Below are 21,651 nucleotides of genomic sequence, written 5' to 3' on the forward strand. Positions count from 1 at the left end.
CTCCAGCGCCACCCTCGCGCCCCGCCCACCACCCCACGCCTCTCCCCTTAGACCACGCCTCTACACTCGCCCTCCTCACTCCTCCCTTAAGCCCCGCCTCTAGCCCTGCCCTCCTCCCTTCTTCCTTCTGCCCTACCCACCGCCTTCCACTCGCCCTCCACGCTCCTCCTGCTTAGGCCCCGCCTCTAGCCCAGGTGGAGAGAGGACGCTGCGGAGCCGTAGGAGCAGCTCTGGACCGGAGCACCCGCCCTACGGCTGACGTTAGCACGCCGGGAGGGGCGGGGTCTGGAGAAGACGCGCGCGTCGAGAGTGTGGGCTCGCCTGTGAGCCGTGGGCCCGCAGCGCCGTTCACGAAGTCTCTGCCTCGAGCCGTCTCCCGCGGCCCGAGGCCAGCCGTCGCCGCCTGCCCGCCGCCGGCCGCCCAGCCGCGCCTGCGCAGCGCCCCCGGCCCGAGCGGGCGGCGCTGGCGGCCATGGCGCACCGCTGCCTGCGGCTGTGGGGCCGGGGCGGCTGCTGGCCCCGCGGCCTGCCACCGCTGCTCGTGCCTGGCGGCCGCATGGGCCCCACCGAGCGGTCCTGCCTCCGCACGGTGAGTCCCGGAGGCCCAGCGCCCTCCGCCTCCGGCCCGGCTCGGCCCTCGGGCCCGCTTCCGGCCCTGGAGAGCAGGGCGTCAAGGTCACCGGCCCCTGGGCGCGCTCGGGGGCGTCAGGGGCGGCTTCCTCGCGTGAATGAGGCCGCGTGCGCTGCGTGTTCCATGCCAGGACGCCCTGCGTTTCAGATCATTTATCCCGTGGGTCCCATCAGCGTGTCAGACCCTTGGTAGAGAGTTGGATTTTTGAAAACAGGTAGAATCAGATATTTGCGTCAGGGAGCTTCAAAATAATCATCTGGGAGGGTCCTCTGACTTGATTCAGGGCCAAACCATATTACAGGTAAAGCAACTGAGACCTAAAAACGTTAAGGAATTTGTTATATCTCCAGCACGGGTTGCCTTACTTTGAGCTGCTTTCATGGTATTGGAAAAATAGAAAGCAGGTGCTGTGCATGTGTTTTAAGGGTCGACAGCCTGAGCGTGATTTAATGATAGCACAGGTTTTGGAGGTAAGCTAATCAACCTCTGAACCCCCATTTCCCCATCTGTTGAATGGGACTATTGCTGGCATTCTGGGTCTGCCCCATAGTAGATAATACATACTAACTATGATTATTAATAACGTCACCTCTTCAGAGTAGAGGATGTTTTTAGTTGCATAAGAAGCCCTGTCCTCAGTGGGAGGCTATTTCTCTGTTGGTGGTAACAGGGCTTCACACGTATGGGCTATGGTAATACCGTTTTCTGGAGTGACGATAGTGTGTTGTCACAGGACCGTGGCTGTAATCTGTCAAGTAGAGGTTCATGTAATGGGTAGGCGATATCAGCTATTTCAGTGACGGTTTCTTGCTGTCTGCCAGTTTTTTAGAGACCAGCCTTGCATTGGTTACTTGGAGCATGGGGGCAAAAGAGCGTGGTGGTTAAGGCCCTGGAGACAGTCACAGGAACCTGCCACTTACTAGCCAGATGCCCTTGAGGAACCACTTTCAGCCTCTCCATTTAAAAGCGCATATTAATAGTACCTGCATTCATGATTTTTACTCTTCGAAGCTTTGTTGCCTGTCTTGGGTATCTTAATTTCTTTCTTACTCCCTGCTGCCCTGCACTAGGCCTCATGTTTCCTGCATTACATCCATTTTGCCATAGTATCTTGCCGTCTCCTTTTGTCCCTAGTAAATACTGGACTCAGACCTGTAATGAGCAGGTAGGGATCTGCCTTGTGAGTTTGCAGTTTTTATGTCAGGAATCTTGTCTGGGCCCTTTCTCTTTTGAGTGGCACTGTTGTCCTGTGCGTCTTCCACGCTGAGGTATAAGGAAGTCCCCTGTGCTGATAGCAATAGCTGATTGATTGGGGAATCTGTGACACATTCCCTGGGGACATTAGGGCATTCTTGTGCTACCTGCAAGGGAGTCTGAAAGGACTTTGTCCTTTAGGTTTGTGCTGCTGTTAAAGGTCAGAGACAAGAACGATTCTCACAGTTTTCTTGGGGAAGACTTTGATGTAAGATGTCCATTCTCAGGTTTTATGCTCAGAGAAATAAGACTGATGATAAAGCAGCTAAAAAGTGCTCCTAATGTCAAACATAAAAGATAATCCTCTAAAATGAGGTGCTCTGAACTTAAATCTTGTGAGTTGATATATTTTTTTATATTATCCTTTGAATGAGCTTGGATTAGATAAGCAGAGAAAAGTTTCATTGATGGTGCCTGTAGAGAAAATAACTTCAGCAGCATTAAAAGTAGTTATAGGATTATTGCTAGAGGTATTCCAGGTCAACACGATTTGATGATAGAGCCTGAAGGCGGTTTACTGGCCAATAAGTATTTATGGAGTACATACCTTGTGTCCAATTCTGTACTTTATGGTGACATAAAGACCTACTTGATAAGGTGATGATGAGCCCTTACTCTCAAAAAGCTTTCAGAGTAATTGGAAATGATCATTTGAATTTAGGTATCATCATACGATTTTAACAGTGCTTTTTACATGCGTTATTACATTTGATCCTCATGGTAGCATCCCTGGGAACTAGTCGTTTTCTCCTATAGTAGATGCGTAACTGAAGTTCCTACCAGATGTGTTAAAGATCATCAGTCAAAAAATTCAGATTTCCAGCTTTAACAGAATTAAAAATTGTGACACCGTCTGCCTGGTGATTATGGTTCCTTCAAATTCCAGACCTAGATATCACTACTTGTAACATCCTTAGGTCCCTTGAGCATGTAATCACTTCCTCTTCTGTGCTACCTACCTCTGTTGTATATACCTAGAGGTTTTGTATTGTTACGTGTATTATACCATCCTGTGATAGATTTGTCCCCACACTCTCCCTTACACTTCTGAGCTTCCTGGAGGTAAGGATTGCTTCTGACCTCCAACCCTGCTCAACCTGCCCCACTGGGGACTCTGCACCACTTAGCAGTGCGTGGCCTAGAGTAGATGGCTCAGTGAATCAGTGTGACTTGCTGCCTTGTCCATCTTGACTAACAAATCATTTTAATCTATACCCTTAATGGATTTGGTATTGGAAAACTTTATTCGTTTATGATACGTTATTATTTGTTATTAGTGGTTGTTTCATAGGCCAAATGTTCCCTGGGGTCGGGGAGGGCTAACACAACAGAAGCTCCAAATTCTGTCAGACCAGCATTGCTGTCAACCAAGATCATTGTCAGTGTTTCTGTCTTATTTTGCTGTGTAGAATTGTATTTTAATCTGAAGTAAAATCAGCTGATTCTTTAATTATTGACATTTTGTTATTCACATCCGATAGAATTAATCGTTTTAAAGTGTACAACTTAGTGGTCTTCAGTATATTCACATGGTTATACAACCATCGCTACTAATTCCAGAACGTTTCATCACCCCAAAGCCTGTAACCAATTAGAGCCACTCTCCATTTTTCCCCAACCATTCATTCCTCCAGCCCTCAGCAACTGCTAATCTACAGCTTCTATAGATTGCCTATCCTGGACACTTCATATGAGTGGAATCATATACTATGTGGCCATTTGTGTCCAGTGTCTTTAACTTATTAATGTTTTCAAGGTTTATCCATGTGGTAGCATGTATCAGTGCTTCATTCCTTTTTATGGCTGAATATTTCGTTTTGTTAGTGTGTCACATGTATCTGTTCATTGTCGTTTGGGTTTCTACTTTTTGGCTCTAGTGAATAATGCTGCTGTGAACGTTCATGTACAAGGTTTTGTGTGGACATATGTTTTCCATTTTCTTGGGTAGGAGTGGACTGACTGGATCATCTGGTAACTTTGCATTTAATGTTTTGAGAATGCTGAACTTTTCCAGAGTGGCTGTACCGCTCCGCATTCCCAGCAACAGTGCATGAGGGCTCTGCTCTCCACATTGTCCACATTCTCACCAACTCTTCTTACTGTCTTTTTGATCATAGTCACCCTAGTGGATGTGAAGTGGTTTTCCGATGTTGTGTTTTCCTCATCAGACCATAGAGGCAACAATGCTGGTGGATGCTAATACAGATGAACTTCACTTTAAACATTTTCATCTGTATTTAGAAGTTCGTCCTCCCAAAAACTGGTGATGAAGTTTCACTTTGCAAAGGGATAGGATTACTTGAAGTTTTCATTGCCAGATTTGGATGTATCCCCTCAATGAACCTTGCTTTTAATTGTGTGCCTAAAAATTTAATAGGGAGCTTGTTCAGTATGTTTATGTTATACTTTGATTTACCTAGACCTTACTTTAAAAAGTAACGTTTTAGCAACATATGTTATTAAGGCAGAGATATATCTGTAATGGGACTTTGTATCACCGGCGTTCTCACCAGGATGACAGTATATCGAATATCTTTAGCAAATGTTAACCAGAGTAAGGATTATCAGTGATGTGGGACTGTAACTTCCTTCTCCTGGAACTAGGAGGAATTTAGTATTATATTTACAAGCCACACTGTTCTGTAATTTCAGGTGAATGTCTTGCAGTTTTATAGACCCTGCCCATGGGACAGCATGAAGGAGCAGATTTCTGTGTCAGTTTGTCTTTTGAGTGCTACAAATTAAGTAAACAATGCCAAAGTGAATGTGTTGGCAGAGAATAGTAATGGGGCCACAATTCTAACTTAGGCATGATTTTGAAGCATTCTTGTCTTCTGGATCATAATTAATGTCTCTTGGTTTGGTTACTGGAATAGAGTGGCGGAGTCCCAGGCAACCCTAGTCCTTTCTTTAAATGGGGGTGATGGCTGTGCTAGTCTGTAACCACCCATTGAAGGGAGAAACATTTAATTCAATGTTTTTGAATTTAGGATATTTGTGATAGTAGGAAAGGAAGCTCTTCTAAACTTTTTTATTTTGATATAACCTTTATGCTTTTATTTATATGTTATGCTGCAGCTTTGTCGATATGCTACAACCCAAGCAACAACCAGCAGAAATTCTCTTTTGACAGATGTAATTGCTGCTTATCAAAGATTCTGTTCTCGACCTCCAAAAGGTAAGCACACTTAGGTGGGATCATAATGTTCTGCATTCTTGTTAAAGATGTGCTGGCAGCGGGTGTTTACTAAATAGATGCATAGTTGTTATTTCGGGTTGACTCTGAACTTTCGTCTCCTCCAGTAATCCGACCCCTACTTCCTTTTGTCTGATTGCAGTGATGAAAATGTATCCCCTTTGATTATAACACTTTTGTAGGTAATGAAATTGGCTTACAAATCAGGCTTTTTTCTTTAACACCTCTGTTTTTTGAACTATATTATTTAGACCTTGGCTTACTCCTACACAAGAAATGTTGCACTTATAGCTTATACTTTTTAATGATGTATCAGCTTTAAAAATGAACACGCATACATAAAACCTAATGAGTTTTAGTTTGAGGGTGTGTATTTTTTTTTCTTTTCTAACAGGATTTGAAAAATACTTTCCTAATGGAAAAAATGGGAAAAAAGCTAGTGAAACTAAAGAAGTTGTGGGAGAAAAAAAAGGTACCTTTTAAAAAGACTGTGTTTGAACTTACTGTTTTCTAGTATATGATGTTGGATGATAATTTTTACCAAACAAAGCACGTGTTCTCTTAAGGCAGTTCTGAAGTGAGAGGTTACAAGTACGTACAAAATTCTACAGACCCTGTGTTTCATTTCACCTTAATTTTCTGTTCATATTTTCTTGTCATTTTTTAAATCGAATTAATTTAAGGTCACCTTAGAGATATTGAGTGGTCAGTATCTGTTATATCATGCTTGGTAAATATATTTGACATGTAACCTAAATCATTGAGAAAAATCTTAGAAATCTAATACATGCAATTTATCTGATACATATTTTGGTGTGGTTCAGTGTTTTTGGTGGCTGGGGGGGGACTACCTAGGCCCTGAGACTCCTGTCCCCATTTCCCACATGTGATAGCATTTAGCACAATGCCTGGCACATTTCAGCTGGCATCTTTGTTTTTAGGGAAAAATGTAATTCAGCCCTTGTTTTTATTTATTTATTTTAAAAAATTTTTTTTTCAACGTTTATTTTTTTTGGGGACAGAGAGACAGAGCATGAATGGGCGAGAGGCAGAGAAAGAGGGAGACACAGAATCGGAAACAGGCTCCAGGCTCTGAGCCGTCAGCCCAGAGCCCGACGCGGGGCTCGAACTCACGGACCGCGAGATCGTGACCTGGCTGAAGTCGGACGCTTAACCGACTGTGCCACCCAGGCGCCCCTCAGCCCTTGTTTTGAAATGAACTTGGATCTAGTTGGAGAAACAAATAGATACTCAGAAAATGCAAGGAGTGAAAGCGAGGCCAAGAGAAGGGAGAAGTGCAAGTGTGGTCTGATTGGAGCTTTGGTGACATGGGCAGTTTGTGCAGTGTTTCCCAGGGGTGTGGTGGGCAGTCTTTTTATCTTGGTTTGGGGCAGAGTAATGATAGTAGGTCCGTTTTTAAACTACAACCAGTTGGGTACCTTTTGTATAGGTGCTCCTTTGTCCCGGAATAGTAGGGGATGTTGTCAAACAACTTCAGAAACGCACTTGACTCTGTTTCCTAGTGCTGTGCCTCATTACAGGTAGGGCTTTCTCTCTCAGGCCCTGCCTCACTTAGGACTGGTGCAGAAACTCCTTGTATGCATCATGGGGGATGAATATGTCCACCTCCCATCCTACACAATGGAGGGGTCGCTTTGTGGTAGGTGAAGGTGTTAGAGTAGTATTTGTGATTCTTTGAGAGGATGTGGGGGTGGGGAGAAAGGTGTTAGCTTCCCAGGGCTGCTGTAACAGGCTACCACACCTGGGTGTCATGAGCAACAAACGAATGCCTCACAGTTCTGGAGGCTGGAGGCCCAAAGTCCGTGTGTCAGCAGGGTTGATTTCTTCTGAGGGCCATGAGGGAAGGATCTGTTCCAGACCTTTCTCCTTGGTTTATAGATGACTGTCTTCTTCCTGTGTCTTTTGGCACCACCTTCTCCCTGTGTAGGTCTGTGTCCAAATTTACTCTTTCTATAAGAATACCAGTTATATTGTATTAGGACTCACCCATAGGACCTCATTTTAAACTTAAACAATTTTTTTTTGTGAAGACCCTATTTCCAAATAAGATCACAATGGGCTAGGACTCCTGACATGTGAATTGGGGGGGCAGGGGGCACTGTTCAACCCTTAACAGTGACTAATTTCAGATTCTGGGAAACTAATTTCATGTGGGTAAGGTGGGTTTTTTTTTTGTGTGTGTGTTTTTTTTTTTTTTTTAAGTCAGTTATCAAAATCACGCCTTGCCTACAGAAGAAAGAAACACTGTTAACAGTGTTCACTTCATGGGAGTGGGAAATGGGAGCACCTACCTTGTGCTTTCAACTGGGAACTCAGGAATTCATTTACCTGTATTCCAGTCACAGCTCTGTCACTCCTCAGTGTCACTTAACACTGCATCCAGTTACTTACCAAGTTCCTTAAGCTACACCTTTTCATCTGTAAAACGGGTATAGTCGTATACTTACCTGGTTGTTGGTATATTGTGCAGGTATCGCGGATAACGTGTGGAAAGCACTGGCAAGCCTCCTTGAATGCTCTTAGTCTCTTTTCTTCCTCATGGCAGAATGATCGGTTGCCATAAGCTGTTTTGCAGGAAGTCTTTTTTTTTTTTTTAGATTTGTATAATGTTTTGATTTTTTTCAGAGACTATGGAACTTCAGTCTCATTTTTGATACTAAGGAAGGTGGTGTTATTCACATTTTATTGTTCCTACTTGGCAGGAGCATAAAGAAATTAAGTAAAATCTTAAGGTGTCAAGGTCATTTGAAAAAACGTGGATTCCAGTCCTAAATATACTTGTGATTCCTCAGTCAAGGTCAAAACTTGTTCTAAAACCACAATAGCAACAAAATTGATGCTCTGGTTTCCCGGGAATATAGCTATTCTGTGCCCAGTGACTTTTATGCTTGGTTTAAATCTAGTTGAGGTACAGAATTGGATTGCCTTACAAGGACCTGGTGTAACTGTCAAATAATGAATCTAACCCTTAGTGTGTGCCCGTTGAAACTTTGCCTCCTTATTTTATAGTAACATCAAAGACATGTATGTTAGTTACAACAGAGTGAAAACAGTATTTCCTTCAAACTCATCCAAACTTTGAATACAACAACGAATGTGGTCGGGACACCATGACAAAACAGGCTGATTCCAGAATTGCTGGTTGATGAGAAGCTGTGACAAGGGGTGCTAACGGGTTTCTTATTTCTGATTCCCAGAAAGAAAAAGCCTACATTTATTTCTAATCATACAACATGACAACGAGGTCACAGCTGTTAATAGTTGGTTCTAGATACTTCTTAATGAAAAAAGATTAACAAGTTATTGCTAGAACTTTTGCAGTAAGTCTTTTGTTAAGCTGCATTAATGAAAACTTTGTGGAGAGATGTAAAATGCTGCTGTGCTGCGGTATGTGCTCTCTGTTTATGAACAGACTCAAAGCCAGCTGCTACCCCGCGCCCTTCCGGAGGAGGAGTTGGTGGCAGTGGAAAACGAGGTGGCAAGAAAGATGATTCTCACTGGTGGTCCAGATTCCAGAAGGTTTGATTCCAGGCTGTGTGTTAATTTGGAGGATCTGGAGCGGCCCCAGGAGAGGTTGGGAGGGATTTGTGTCCAATATAGCATAGATCCTATTGTGACCTTTCATTCTTCACAGAGACTGTCTCCTTCTTTGCCCAGGGTGATTTTCCATGGGATGACAAGGAATTCCGGATGTACTTTCTCTGGACTGCTCTGTTTTGGGGTGGAGTCATGTTTTACTTCCTGTTCAAGAGCTCCGGGAGAGAAATCACTTGGAAGGACTTTGTCAATAACTATCTTTCCAAAGGAGTAGTAAGTATTTTATTGGATTGGTGGTTTATAGTGGTTCAAAAGGTGAAATTCAGTAGATTGGGCCAACAAAGTAACAGTCAACTAAGTTAGCCAGCTTGTCCATTGTAAAGTTACTGTTTTCATCTTGATTTTTTTTTTTTAATGCTGTAAAGTATTGCAATGAAGAACCCTATTTGTTTTGGCCCAGCTGTCCCCCCATTTACCACAAAATCCTTTTCTTTCACTTCTACTAGAACCTAGCTTTCACCTTGCTCCGGCTGTCCTCTGTCTCCTTTCATTTTCTTGTGTGTCCTCAGTCACGCCTTCCCCCTGCTAGAATGTGCCAGCCTCTCCCGGCACCTTTATGACTCCACGGCTCTTAATCTCCCATGAGCTTGGACTTGGGTGCCTAAGTGACTCTGAGTGTTGAAAGTGAGAGCGGATGGGCTCTAAGTGGGGGCCCAGGCAGGGCTGCTGGGAGCCTTTGTCACTACCAGTTGGGCTTTACCCAGTGAAATTACATCAGCATCTTTGAGATGCTGTGGCCTGTGAGATGCATTATTTTATCCATTCCTAAGAAAAATTTAGTAAGCTGCCAGTGAAACTAGAAAATACCAGTTGTCAAACATATCCTAATTTCTCAGATGTTAAATTATGAAAAATGTCCACCTTAGAATTGATGAAGTGATAGTGAGAAACCAAGTTAGGCCTGCTGTGTCACTGTGGGGAGATTACTTAACCTCTTGGTGTTGGGCTTTTCATCAATGAAATTGATAAAAATAAAGGTAAGATAGTAATACTTACTGGTAGCATAGAAAACAAAAGTTATTTTTAAAGATTGTCCAATAAGGTGAGGATGGAAATGATTACTTACTCACACTTTTGAGGTTAATGTTTCTCATGGAAGCCAGGATATTTATGTATAATACCCAGATGTTTTAGGGAGCCTGCCTTCTAAGAAGTAACTCCTGTCTGGTTGTGGAAGGGGCTACAGCTATCCTTCAAAGTGTGGTGATAGGGCCTCAGGGAAGATTCTCCATAGAGGCATCTCCTTTTGGCCTACTGGTTCTTTGGAATCTGTCTACTGTTGTTCCAGCAGTTTTATGGGGGGTAGAGTACTTTAGTCCTTTCCAGATGACGTGCTTTAGGAACAGGTAGTTCCCTGTTCCACCTCCTCCTGGAATTACCCAGGGCTCCCTCACAAACTGCCTGCCATTGCAGATTTAATGGCAGCAGAAAGCAAGCTTCTTCCAAAGGGCTCATGCTCCAGATCAACCTAGAACTTAGGGTTAAAGAACTTAGAAGGTCTTTAAAAGTGTTCTTAAGAATCCTATGTAGTTAGGATGTTACAGAAAAAAGCAAGTTTATATTATTTTATACCCATAGAATGGCGAAAATTAAAGTCTTCTGTTAGCAAGTGAGGATGTAGACCAATATGTGAGGATATAGAATATTTTGCTGTGCACTGTGAATTGGAGAGCCACTTTGGAGAGCAGTTTCATGTATAGTAAATGAATAGTAAATAATAGTATAGTAAATGTACTATTAATAGTATAATATAGACTAGTAAAGTATGTGTACCCTGCAACCCAGCCTTACTGGATCTGTCTATAGGTACATGTTCAGAGAAACCTTTAAAGATGTGCCCAAGAAGTTATCTGCAGGAATGTTCATGACAGCATTGCTTACGATAGTGAACATTTTGAAACAGCCTAAATGTCTGTCAGGAGAATGGATAAATAACTTGGGGTGTGCTCCCAAAGTGGAGTACCCCGCAGATCTGACCTGTCAGTAGGGATGAACCTCACAAATACGACAGGAAGGGAAAAAGAGTCGTAGAAGAATATACACCAAGCAGGACCATTTTTAAAGTCTAAAAGCAGGTGACAGTGAGTGTATGTTCAGGGTTACATCTGTGTGGCACAGGCACCAGGACAGGCTTTGGGACAGTCAGCACCTAATGTGGGGAGTGTCCACTTCTGGGAAGAGGGCGTGACTGGTGGCTTCAACAGCATTTGTGATGTTTTATTTTTCAAGCCAGAAGGGGAAACAACGGGGCCTCCTTATGTTGTTCATCATTGTTCTTTGTACATCTAAAATACCATGTGCAATTTTAATGGGCTTAAAAGAATATCTCATGTCTTCTCTGTAAATTTATGTTTGAATATTAACTTTTTAAAATTCCAGGTAGACAGACTGGAAGTCGTCAACAAGCGTTTTGTTCGAGTGACTTTTATACCAGGAAAAACTCCTGTTGATGGGGTAAATGATTTTTATTAATTGATGTGGATTAGCTGTAAATTCACTTTTCAGATTTAGAGTCAGAAAGCAAGCATTTCCTCGCATTTCAGTAGCTCTGTGCACCAGCTATGCCAGATTCGGGCAGCACAGCACTCACAGGCCTCTCTAACGCACGCAGGGGAGAATGTGCATGCCATACGTAGTTGCCTTATGAAGTTGGTCAGTTTTTTTGGGTTGGATTTGGTAATTGTTCTGCTGTGCATTTAGGAAATGGTGAAATCCCAGTTTTCAGTATTCTAGTATCATGTATGAATTTTTCAAGACTGAGAGAACAGTTGTTTTGGTTAGGGAAAAACTGTTAAATCTGAATTGTGTATGTCTTGAGACAGCTTTTTTCAAATCAGTTTAAGAAGCGTTCTGATCATATCTCTCCCAACTGTTTTGTGATATTTTATTCTTTTAATTTCCATTTCGTTTCTCATTTCAAAAAAAAATATGTATATCCTTTAAAAAATTTTTTTTTATTAAATTTTTTTTGATGTTTATTCTTGAGAGAGAGAGAGAGGGAGAGACAGAGCACGAGCGGGGGAGGGGCAAGAGACACAGAATCTGAAGCAGGCTCCGGGCTCTGAACTGTCAGCACAGAGCCCAACAGGGCTTAAACTCACACACCTCGAGATCATGACCTGAGCCAAAGCTGGACGCCTAACCTACTGAGTCACCCAGGTGCTCCTAATTTGTAAATCCTGTCCAGCCAGTTTGAACTCTATTCCAGATATCCTAGACTGGGTTGAGGGGATTGTGGGGGAGGACAGCAGTACAGCAGTGGGGCAGATGAGGTTCCCAGGTGATTCCAAGGTGATTCCCAGCCCTCCCATCCCCCCATGGGGGCCCATCTCTAGTCCCTTGGTGTCCTGCTGTCTTACTGCCCTCCCCCAGGGTCAGACCTCCTTTACCACGTTGCATCCCTCCTTCCAGATGATTTTGTGTAACCATTTCCTGGTCACCTTGCCTGGGTGGGGCAACATGTAAAGAAAACTAGAACTGATGGTGACCATCTCTGTCCGAAACATGTCGACAAAAAGAGGAATGTCTCTAAAGTTGTGTGGGTTTGGTATTTCAGTCACTTTTAGGAGTAAGTTATTTTAATTGTCTTCATTTCTACCCCACTTCCCATTCTTTTTGCCTTATGATGAAATGTTCGTTAATAACCATGCTCCTTTTTTTTTTTTCTCAGAACTATTCCTCAGAGTTTTAGTGCTGGGAATTAAATTGGCACTCCCTTTCAAGAGGACAGTTTGGCAGTGTGTATATCAGCAGTTTTGAAAGTATGCACACACTCAGTAGTTTTGCTTCTAGGACTGTATTCTAGGGAAATACTTAAGGATGCATGTAAAGATGTGTATGCAGGATGTCCTCCAAAACATTGTTTATAGAGCAGAAAATTGGAAATCAGTAAATGCCCACATTAGGCACCTGGTTAATAATAAGGGCTCCTCATTTTCTTGCTTTAATCTCGCCGCTGGAGCAGTGGCTCGGCAGGACAGTCCTCTTCCCTAGAGGGCAATTTTTACATCTAGTGCTGGCATGCACAAACATTTATGTATTGAAATTCGTACCATTTTATTATAAATTACTTTCCTTTTATTTATCCTTTATATTATGGTTAAGGTTTTATATCAATTTCAAAATTGTGCATGTATTTCAAGATAGTAAAGGGGCTATTATGAAATCTTGAAGGAATGGCATCAAAGTTGCTAGTCGTGTTTGTTTCTGGATGTTGAGGTTACAGATGCTTTTTATTTTATTTATGTATACTGTAGTTTTCCCCAGAGAACATGTAATACCTACTTAATAAAAACTTTATTTTGAGTTTTCAGAAATGGGTAGATGATTTTTGGTGTCCTGCTACTTATAAAGTAGCAGTGTTACTTAAGTGTTAGCTGTAGAAGCACAGGCTTTGGAGTTTGACAGACTAGGCTTCAGATCAGCTCTGCTCTTTACTAGCTATATGGCCAACTCCCCTAAGCCTGGGTTTCTTTATCACTAAGATGGGAAGGGCAATAATAATGCTTTAAGGCTTAGTGCTGAAATGAGATCTTGAATGTCATTGGGGGTTTTCAAACTTCGCTGTGTGTAAGAATCACTTGGAAAGCTGAGACCCACCCCCGGTGGGTCTTCTCTAGATCTTGTCCCCACATGTCATGCTGCTGGTCCTCTTTATCTGCCCCATTTGTCTGATGTTGAGTCATGCACAGTGTCCAGTTGAGAGTAGGTGTTAAGTAAGGGAATGCTTAGTCACATGTGGCTAACCTATTATTGACTTGTTTTGGGCTTGTAATAGCAGGAATTTTGTAGGTTTGTCAGTGAACAGCTTACCAAGAACTGTTAGATAATACTATTAAAGAAACTTAAGAAAAAATATATCTGTTATAAAACTACTCTCCATCTTTTGTTTTTAGATATTTGGAGAGAAATACCAGAGTGCTGTTCTGCACTCAGTAGCACTGGTTGGTGGGAGGACTTTGGGATGACATGTTACTCTCTTCTGTGCACACTTTTGAATTGAGTTTTTATGACATAGATTTATTGTTTTGATTAAAACTTTTTTTAAGTGATTACAGGTTAGAGGAGGAACAGAGTCTTTTTGTGCTAGAAAATGCGGCTAATACTTGCATAGGGCTTGGAACAGGTTCTAACATATTAGTGAAACTCCATAAATGTGAGCTGTTGTAAGTACGTGTGTGGTTGTAGAAGAGAGGCAGTGTGACATGCTGGTTAGGAGCACTGGCTCAGGAGCCAGACTCCTTGGGTGCAGATCCAGCCTCTTACTAGATTTGTAACCATGGGCAAGTGAAGTCACCCCTGTAGTTTTCTCATCTGTAAAATGGGGACAGTAAGAGTCAGGGCTGATACTCAGCCGGTAAACAACTAGCACAAAGGGGAATACTTTGGGGTGGGGGGGTAAGTAGCCATTGCCTCAAATCCTTCATTGGTGCCTCCCCAGGGCCTCAGTAACTCACCTGATCAAGTGAATAGAAGAGTAACAGCTGGCACAGCGAAGGACGCTTCTGTTCTCATTGGGCGGTGGGGTGCCTTCCTCACGTTCAGATTTTGAGTATCACTTCTGGTGATAGTACCTACTTCTTAGGGTGGTTCTGAAGATTGAATGAGATAGTGTATATAAAGGGCTAAGAGCCATGCCTGACTCTTAGTAAGTGCTCAGGAAACTTTGGCTGTTAGTACTGCATCACATTAGTTTTCAGTTTGGAAATAGCTGAGAAATACGTGGGAAATGAAGAAGCAGAAAAGGACACATATTTATGAAAAGGACTTTTAATAGATTTTTCATTTGAGTGTATAATTGTAGAACCACTAAGGAATATTGCTTAAGAAATGCTTATTTGCAAGGATTGCCAGGTGCGCTCATTGAGTGAAACTTAATCACTGCATCATTAAAACCAGTCCTTTATTATTGTGGGGTTTTTTTCACTTTCTAAATTTTCAGTATTTCTGAAAAATTCATTAAAAGTTGAACCTTCTGGTAAATTAAACTTTGTTTCCCCTTCATTCTTAGGATATTTTGTTTTGTGTTTTTATAGCAATACGTCTGGTTTAATATTGGCAGTGTGGACACCTTTGAGCGGAATCTGGAAACTTTACAGCAGGAATTGGGCATAGAAGGGGAGAATCGGGTTCCTGTCGTCTACATTGCTGAAAGTGACGGGTAAGACTGTTCACTGTGCTCTGTGTGGGTTGCTGTGTGTTCTGTCACCAGATGGCAGGTGACATACGACATTCTCAAGTCTGTCCCAGTTGGGCCAGACTTCTTTTAAGTCATTGGTAATTTACTGGTTTTTGTTCATGACTGCTTTTCTACACATTTGTATTTATCTTTGATTAAGCAATAGTTTGGGGGTATTAACGTCCTTTAGTAGGATTTTAGCATAAAGAGCCCCTTTGTGTTAAAGAATGGCATTGCCACCTTTTAACTGTCATTTACATTTATTTTTCAGAGTTTTCCAGGAATTTTAAGTAACTCTTTTTTCTCTTGTCAGAGCTTGCTTGTTCCCTTAGGGGTTATTTATCTTTAATAAGACCAGTTAGAAGTCTGAGGCCTCCAAGAAGGGCCCATTGATTTCAAGAGTCACTTGTCTTTGAGTTTCTATAGGAAATCTATGGCCTTTGAGTACTCATCCATGTATAACACCCAGATAGATTTCCTGGCAGTTACTCCATTCGCATTGAGGTGAACCTTGCTACGGAGTTAGCAGTTCAAGAGTGGAAGTACAAGTAAATCTTAATTTTTCTGAATAAAAGAGCAGAAAAACGGATTGCTAGGGGCGCCTGGGTGGCTCAGTCGGTTAAGTGACCGACTTTGGCTCAGGTCATGATCTCACGGTTCGTGGGTTTGAGCCCCGCGTCGGGCTCTTGTGCTGAACACTTGCTCGGAGCCTAGAGCCTGCTTCAGATTCTATTTCCTTCTCTCTACCCTTCCTCCACTTGTGCTCTGTCTCACTCTGTCTCTCAAAAATAAATTTTAAAAAATCAGGCAAAAAAGAAAAATGAATTGCTAGTGTGCTAATTGAGCTGGTAGTATTACTCTGTTTTAGAGACTTTCTTGCATCTTAGTTGTGTCAACCTACAATTTACCTGCTTTTAGATCCAGATAGCTATCAAGATTGTTTCACATGTGCTATATCCCTTGGGTCCTGGGGCTGTCATATAATCATTTAACTGTATAGCTGCTGCTGAAACATTACAGAAAGTTTGGTTGCACCATTCCTTAAACATCTATGGTCAGTGTATCTTTTTTCTCCCTCCAGAAATAAACCAAAGGTAAATTTTTCTGTGTTCTTACTGCCTGCTGTAGGGGCCTTTAAAAAATTGTAAAAGATGAAAACTTAAAAAGTAGATCCTGGTTTTTTGTTTTTTTTTTTTAGAGCTAAACCGTGTACAAGGTTATGATCCTAATTTCTTAGAATAAGTTCAGCTAACTTGCATTATATTAACCAATATGAGTATATATCTGAGGATATACTCATATATATGAGTGTGTATCTCCAGGCTTTAAGTCCTATCTGAGCAGCGCCCTCCAGAGCATGAGCTTGGAGGACAAAAGATTGCTCCCCTGGGAGTCAGTCTGCTAAGTCTGCACAAGCTGCACGGAGTGGCCTGTGCAGCGCTTACCAACAGATTGCTGTCACCATTGTGTACAGGGCTTTTGAAACTGATCTGCCGTTAACTGAGCGAGGGTTTGATATTTAGAAGACATCTCTTTAGAATAAGTTGACAAATTCCAATTAAGAGAACTGCAATTTCTGCCCAGGCTAACGCCAGGTCATGTTAAAACTTCTAAGTAATTCAAAAGAAGTTTCTTTGAAATGCAGATATAATGATAGTAAATTACAGCTAGGTCTGTATCGTGCATAAATGGAGATTACTGGGATAGAAATAAAATCTCAGTAGACAGCATATGTGTTAAGAACAGTTTTTTCTTTGGTCTCATCTTCTGCAATTCTACGTCAGTGATATTGAGACACTGAGATTGTCTTTGTGCCTTAAATAAAACATTTAGAATATTCAGGTTTTACAAAAATAGAAAACGTTTACAATTATATCCTAAGCAGTTACCAAAAAGTGTATCTTGCAAACATTTAAAAAGCCGAAGAGTAACAGTCTTAAAAACATGTCAGTGTTGTGTGTGGTTTCTTTTATTTAGCTCGTTTCTCCTGAGCATGTTGCCCACGGTGCTTATCATCGCTTTCTTACTGTACACCATACGGAGAGGGCCCGCCGGCATTGGCCGGACAGGCCGGGGGATGGGTGGACTCTTCAGTGTTGGAGAAACCACTGCCAAAGTCTTGAAGGATGAGATAGATGTGAAGTTCAAAGATGTGGCTGGCTGTGAGGAGGCCAAGCTAGAAATAATGGAATTTGTGAATTTCTTGAAAAACCCAAAGCAGTATCAAGACCTAGGAGCAAAAATCCCAAAGGTAAAAAGTGAACGTTCAGATTATTTTCAACGTATTAACCCAAAAATTGTTTGAATTTTTTATCTCTGAAGTTATACTTTTATGAAGTTTGATTACTTGTGACAAAGTAGCTGTTTTTCTTCTTCTGTCTTATTAGTCTCTGCTTTACTCCAGGGTTTTTTCAGGTCAGTTGTTCCGTGGCAACGTGTCTGCTTGTATGTGGTGTGTATATTCCTGAAAAGATTTGTGTTCTCTCCCCTTGGAAGCCTTCCCTGATTCGCCTTCCTTCTCCCTCCAGTCTGATTCGATTACCCCATCCCTCAGTAACTGTGCACATGAGCACGTTGCCTCCTGCTGTCACCCGCTTGTCCCTCCCTTAGCAGGTTTGAACAGACCATTTGCCTGGGCCTGGCACTCAGATTCGTGGCACAGGATTTGGTGGAGAAGAGATAGCACTGATTCTAGCCTCCTCCTCCCAGGAGTCCCCATGCCTGCTGCTGGTGACAGGCTGGCCTTACTGATCCTTATACTCCCAGGGCCAGGCTTGGTCATTAAGTAAATGAATCCAAGATGTTTAATTATTTTAAAAAATCCACTAATAAAGTTTACTTTAAAGGAATCCTTTGTAAAGGAAATCGTTTCCTTGATTTTCATATCATGCCTGTGTGGATGAAAAGTCATATTTGATAATTTTATAATTTTCTGACTTATGTAGTATCTGTGCACATCATGCCTAAACATCTATACAACTTGAATAATTAGACTGAGCAAACACATTTTCCCTTTTTAACTACATTCATAGTTGGTCATTAGATTTTTACTTCATTTGTGAAATTTTAAAGGGAAGAAAATAAGCAAAATGTAATTTGGGAGTGTGGTGTTTGTGTCTCTTTGAATTATTTAAGTAAACCTCAGTTGGCTTATTTTATTTATTTTTTATACTTACCTGTTAAAATATTTAAAAATTTATTTATTTATTTTGAGATTGAGAGAGAGAGAGAGAATCCCATCAGCACAGAGCCCAGCTTGGGGCTCCAGCCCATGAACCATGAGATCATGACCTGTGCCAAAACCAAGAGTCAGAAGCTTAACTGACTGAGCCACCCAGATGCCCCAACCTCAATTGGTTTATTAATAGATATTCAGCTTAAGTCTAAAGATCTGAAAAGCAGTGCTAAGAATCTTAAAGCGAAGTATGTAAGATTTTACATTCTTACTACATTTTTTAAAACAAGGTAGTCTCTAATCCTTTTCTTCCTCTTCTTACTGTTGTAAAAATGTTTTGCCATCGTTGTTTAAGGAACGTTTATTATATAATCAGAGTTTATAGACAGATTTATATCTTAGAATTGTTTGTGGATGTGCGATTTACTTTTCTGAAATTCTAGCTAAATATACTTTTCCTTTTTTATATCTGAAGGGTGCCATTCTCACTGGTCCTCCAGGCACTGGGAAAACACTGCTAGCTAAGGCCACAGCTGGAGAAGCCAACGTCCCTTTCATCACTGTTAGTGGATCTGAGTTTTTGGAGATGTTTGTTGGTGTGGGTCCAGCTAGAGTAAGTCTTTCATTCTCTTATGATGGCGCACCCTCCTCTGTCTCCCCCTGATCTTCCCCCCAAATACGGAGCTGGTAAAGATGGCCCTGGACCAGACTGGTGCAGTCTGTTTATGGGTTGTCCTTTTGTTGTTGAGTTGTAAGAGTTCTTTATATATTCTGGATATTAGCTCCTAATCACATACATTATTTGCAAATAACTTCTCCCATTCTGTGGGTTGTCTTTTCCCTTTCTTGGTAGTGAAGCACAAAAGTGTTTAATTTTGATGAAGACTAATTTATCCATTTTTTTTTGCTGTTGCTTGGGCTTTGGTATCATATTCTAAGACTGTCACCATCCAAGGTCATAAATATTCCTGTGTTTTCTTCTAAGAGTTTTAAAAGTTGTAGCTCTTACGTTTAGGTCTGTGATCTGTCTCAAGTTAATATGATGTGAGGTGTAAGGGTCCATCTTGGTTCACTCTTCTACATGTGTATATCTGGGTTTCCTAGCACCATTTGTTAAAAAGATGATTTTTCCATTGAATGGTGTTGGCACCCATTTGTCTCTCTCTATACCAGTACCACAGTCTTGATTACTATTCCTTTGTAGTAAGTTTTGAAATCAGGAAGTGTGAGTATGGGTTAGTTTTTAAAGAAACACTTAAATTTTTACTCTTGTGTATTTTACCAGTGTCTAAATATTGACTTTTTTTTTTTTTTTTTAACACTGTAGAAGTGCCAAGTGCTACCACAGTTGCTTTTCCAAACACCAAGATGCAACTTATAATCAGTAACTAAGTGTTGTGCCACCGACTGGTAGCATTTTTTCTTTGTCAGTGGGAAGTGTATTAATGATGAGTCTTACTATTGATGGCATCGTAATTTAAATGAGCTATGATAGGTAAAGTAGGTGGATTCATAGGAGGGCTGTCAGACGGCTAGGGGAGCCTAGGGGACTTGAATGTTTCTGATGATGGATCATGGAATCTGGTACGGGTAGGAGTGGTGGGGGTTGGCTGAAGACAGGAGAGGAGCTGTGGGTGGTGGGGGTAAGTGGTGGGCCTAATGGGCTAGAGATCCAGGAGAAGCCGGCTATGAGAGAAGCTTGAGTACATGAGCAAGCCAGACCTGTGGGAGGGGGCAGAGTAGACCACGGGAAGCTGGTTGTGTAGGGAAACCTTGGCATTGCTGGCCATGGCAAAATAGAGCAGAAGGTGATTGAAAGAGGTGGGTCAGGGGACAGCCAACCAGGAACCACTATAATAAAATAGTGCCCAGTGGAGGGGGTGGGGGTAGGCTGGAAGAATGGGAAATCGGGCCCAGGAAGTACTACAACCAGGAGGGCAGCGTGTCTGCCACATGGTGGGAATCTCTGAGCAGGGGTTTTCCAGCAGAATTGTTTTGGCAGTAGTCATGTTGCGTGAGGTGCACTTCAACTCCCACTGGCTCGGATGGAAAGGCAAAACCCCTTCCAGTTGAGAGCTTTGCAGGGACAGACAAGGGGGTGAAGGAGGTGTGAGAGGATGGGGATCTGTTGATCACTGATCTGGAGTTCAGAGGGAGAAGCCTTGGCGGGACATGAGTTATCCTAGGGGATGTGTTCAGAGCACTATAGGAATGAAAGCTAGGAAGTCTAGGCAGGAAAGGATGATGGGGAAACTTGGACTTCTGGTGAATGAAGTGAAAAGGGATGTGAGGCATAGGAGATTGTTTCTGGATCTCTTAAAAGGGGCAGGTGATAGGCTGAGACCCTGGGGATGGCCACTCCTTCATCATAAGCATAAGCACATGCTTATTAGCAGGACAGAATGTAGGTGCATGGGCCTCACACCTGCTCCTGTAGTGGCAGGGCACTGTATTACGCTCTGGGGTGATCATTGTGTGGTCTTGCGTAGTTCACGGCCTTTGCGGTGTGTATACATGTTACCTAGATCTGTTAGTAAGTGTCTGCTTATTAACAGCCTGCCTCGGGCCAGAGTAGTTTGAACTTTTACACTGAATATAAAGTTTACACCTCTACAGTATTCTCTTTTGGTAGGGTAAAAATGTGTAGTATTAATTTGTTGCTATAAAAATAGCAGATATTGTTAGCACTTTTGATATATACAGTAAGTTATGATATTATAGAAATAATATTTACTCACCTTAAAGCAGTTACCCACCACCTTACTCATCATTTGCCACCTCTTTGCTTCTTATAACTCTTTTTAAATATGTAGTACACAGTATCTAACACAAAAAGATCATCTTCCTCTTGGATGGAAGCATGATGTTTATTTTTTATTAGGAGGAAAATAATTTTCAGTTGTTAAGTGACTCTAGTGTTTATATTTTTATCCAGGTCCGAGACTTATTTGCCCTTGCTCGGAAGAATGCCCCTTGCATTCTCTTCATTGATGAAATAGATGCCGTGGGAAGGAAGAGAGGAAGAGGCAACTTTGGAGGGCAGAGTGAACAGGAGAATACACTCAATCAGCTGCTTGTGGAGATGGATGGTGAATATTCAAGTCTTTTGTATTTTAAACTACATTTTCTAATTGTTTTCCATATAGCTAAAGTGAGAATCCTTATGTCGGTATTGAGTTCAAATTTTAAAAAAGTATTCTCTAAAACAAACAGCCCTTTTTAAAGGCTCTTCTGTACCAGTATGGATAATGGCAAAATATTCTTACTTGGCAGCCTGCCATAACAATATTGGTATTAAGATGGTGTTTGCATCTGGAGGTGAATAAGAGAAAAATTGGTGAAATGATTGCAAAAGAATTGTGGTCTCATTCTTAAAATCATCTGTGATTCTGAAGCATCAGGAAAACCCATGCATAACCAAGTGTGTGAATTTGGCAGATTTCAAATACTAAGAGAGTAGCGGTCTTTGCACATTAGTCAGCTTTTTCTTTTATTAGGAAAGCCATTTTGTGGGATGTGAGAATACTTTGTGCTGTAAGATACACGGATGCTGTTGTGTGCTCAGAAAGGGAAGCGCAGTGCTCAGTACTAAGCTGGTT

The 21,651-nt window shown here is 41.9% G+C and overlaps 1 protein-coding gene across 1 annotated transcript in view; it reads left to right on the plus strand.

The window, feature by feature from the left end:
• Nucleotides 1-258: 258 nt before the first annotated feature.
• The window catches only part of AFG3L2 (AFG3 like matrix AAA peptidase subunit 2), a 40,243-nt gene continuing 18,850 nt past the window's right edge, over nt 259-21,651 (plus strand). Inside the window, exons 1-10 of the mRNA XM_027068440.2 lie at nt 259-589; nt 4,964-5,063; nt 5,476-5,553; nt 8,515-8,621; nt 8,760-8,912; nt 11,079-11,153; nt 14,735-14,859; nt 16,855-17,128; nt 18,528-18,665; nt 20,988-21,141. Of these exons, the coding sequence (XP_026924241.1) occupies nt 473-589; nt 4,964-5,063; nt 5,476-5,553; nt 8,515-8,621; nt 8,760-8,912; nt 11,079-11,153; nt 14,735-14,859; nt 16,855-17,128; nt 18,528-18,665; nt 20,988-21,141 (1,321 nt within the window). The 5' untranslated portion in view covers nt 259-472. The remainder of the gene's footprint in view (nt 590-4,963; nt 5,064-5,475; nt 5,554-8,514; nt 8,622-8,759; nt 8,913-11,078; nt 11,154-14,734; nt 14,860-16,854; nt 17,129-18,527; nt 18,666-20,987; nt 21,142-21,651) is intronic.

Source organism: Acinonyx jubatus, chromosome D3 (genome assembly GCF_027475565.1).
Source record: "Acinonyx jubatus isolate Ajub_Pintada_27869175 chromosome D3, VMU_Ajub_asm_v1.0, whole genome shotgun sequence".
NCBI lineage: Eukaryota > Metazoa > Chordata > Mammalia > Carnivora > Felidae > Acinonyx > Acinonyx jubatus.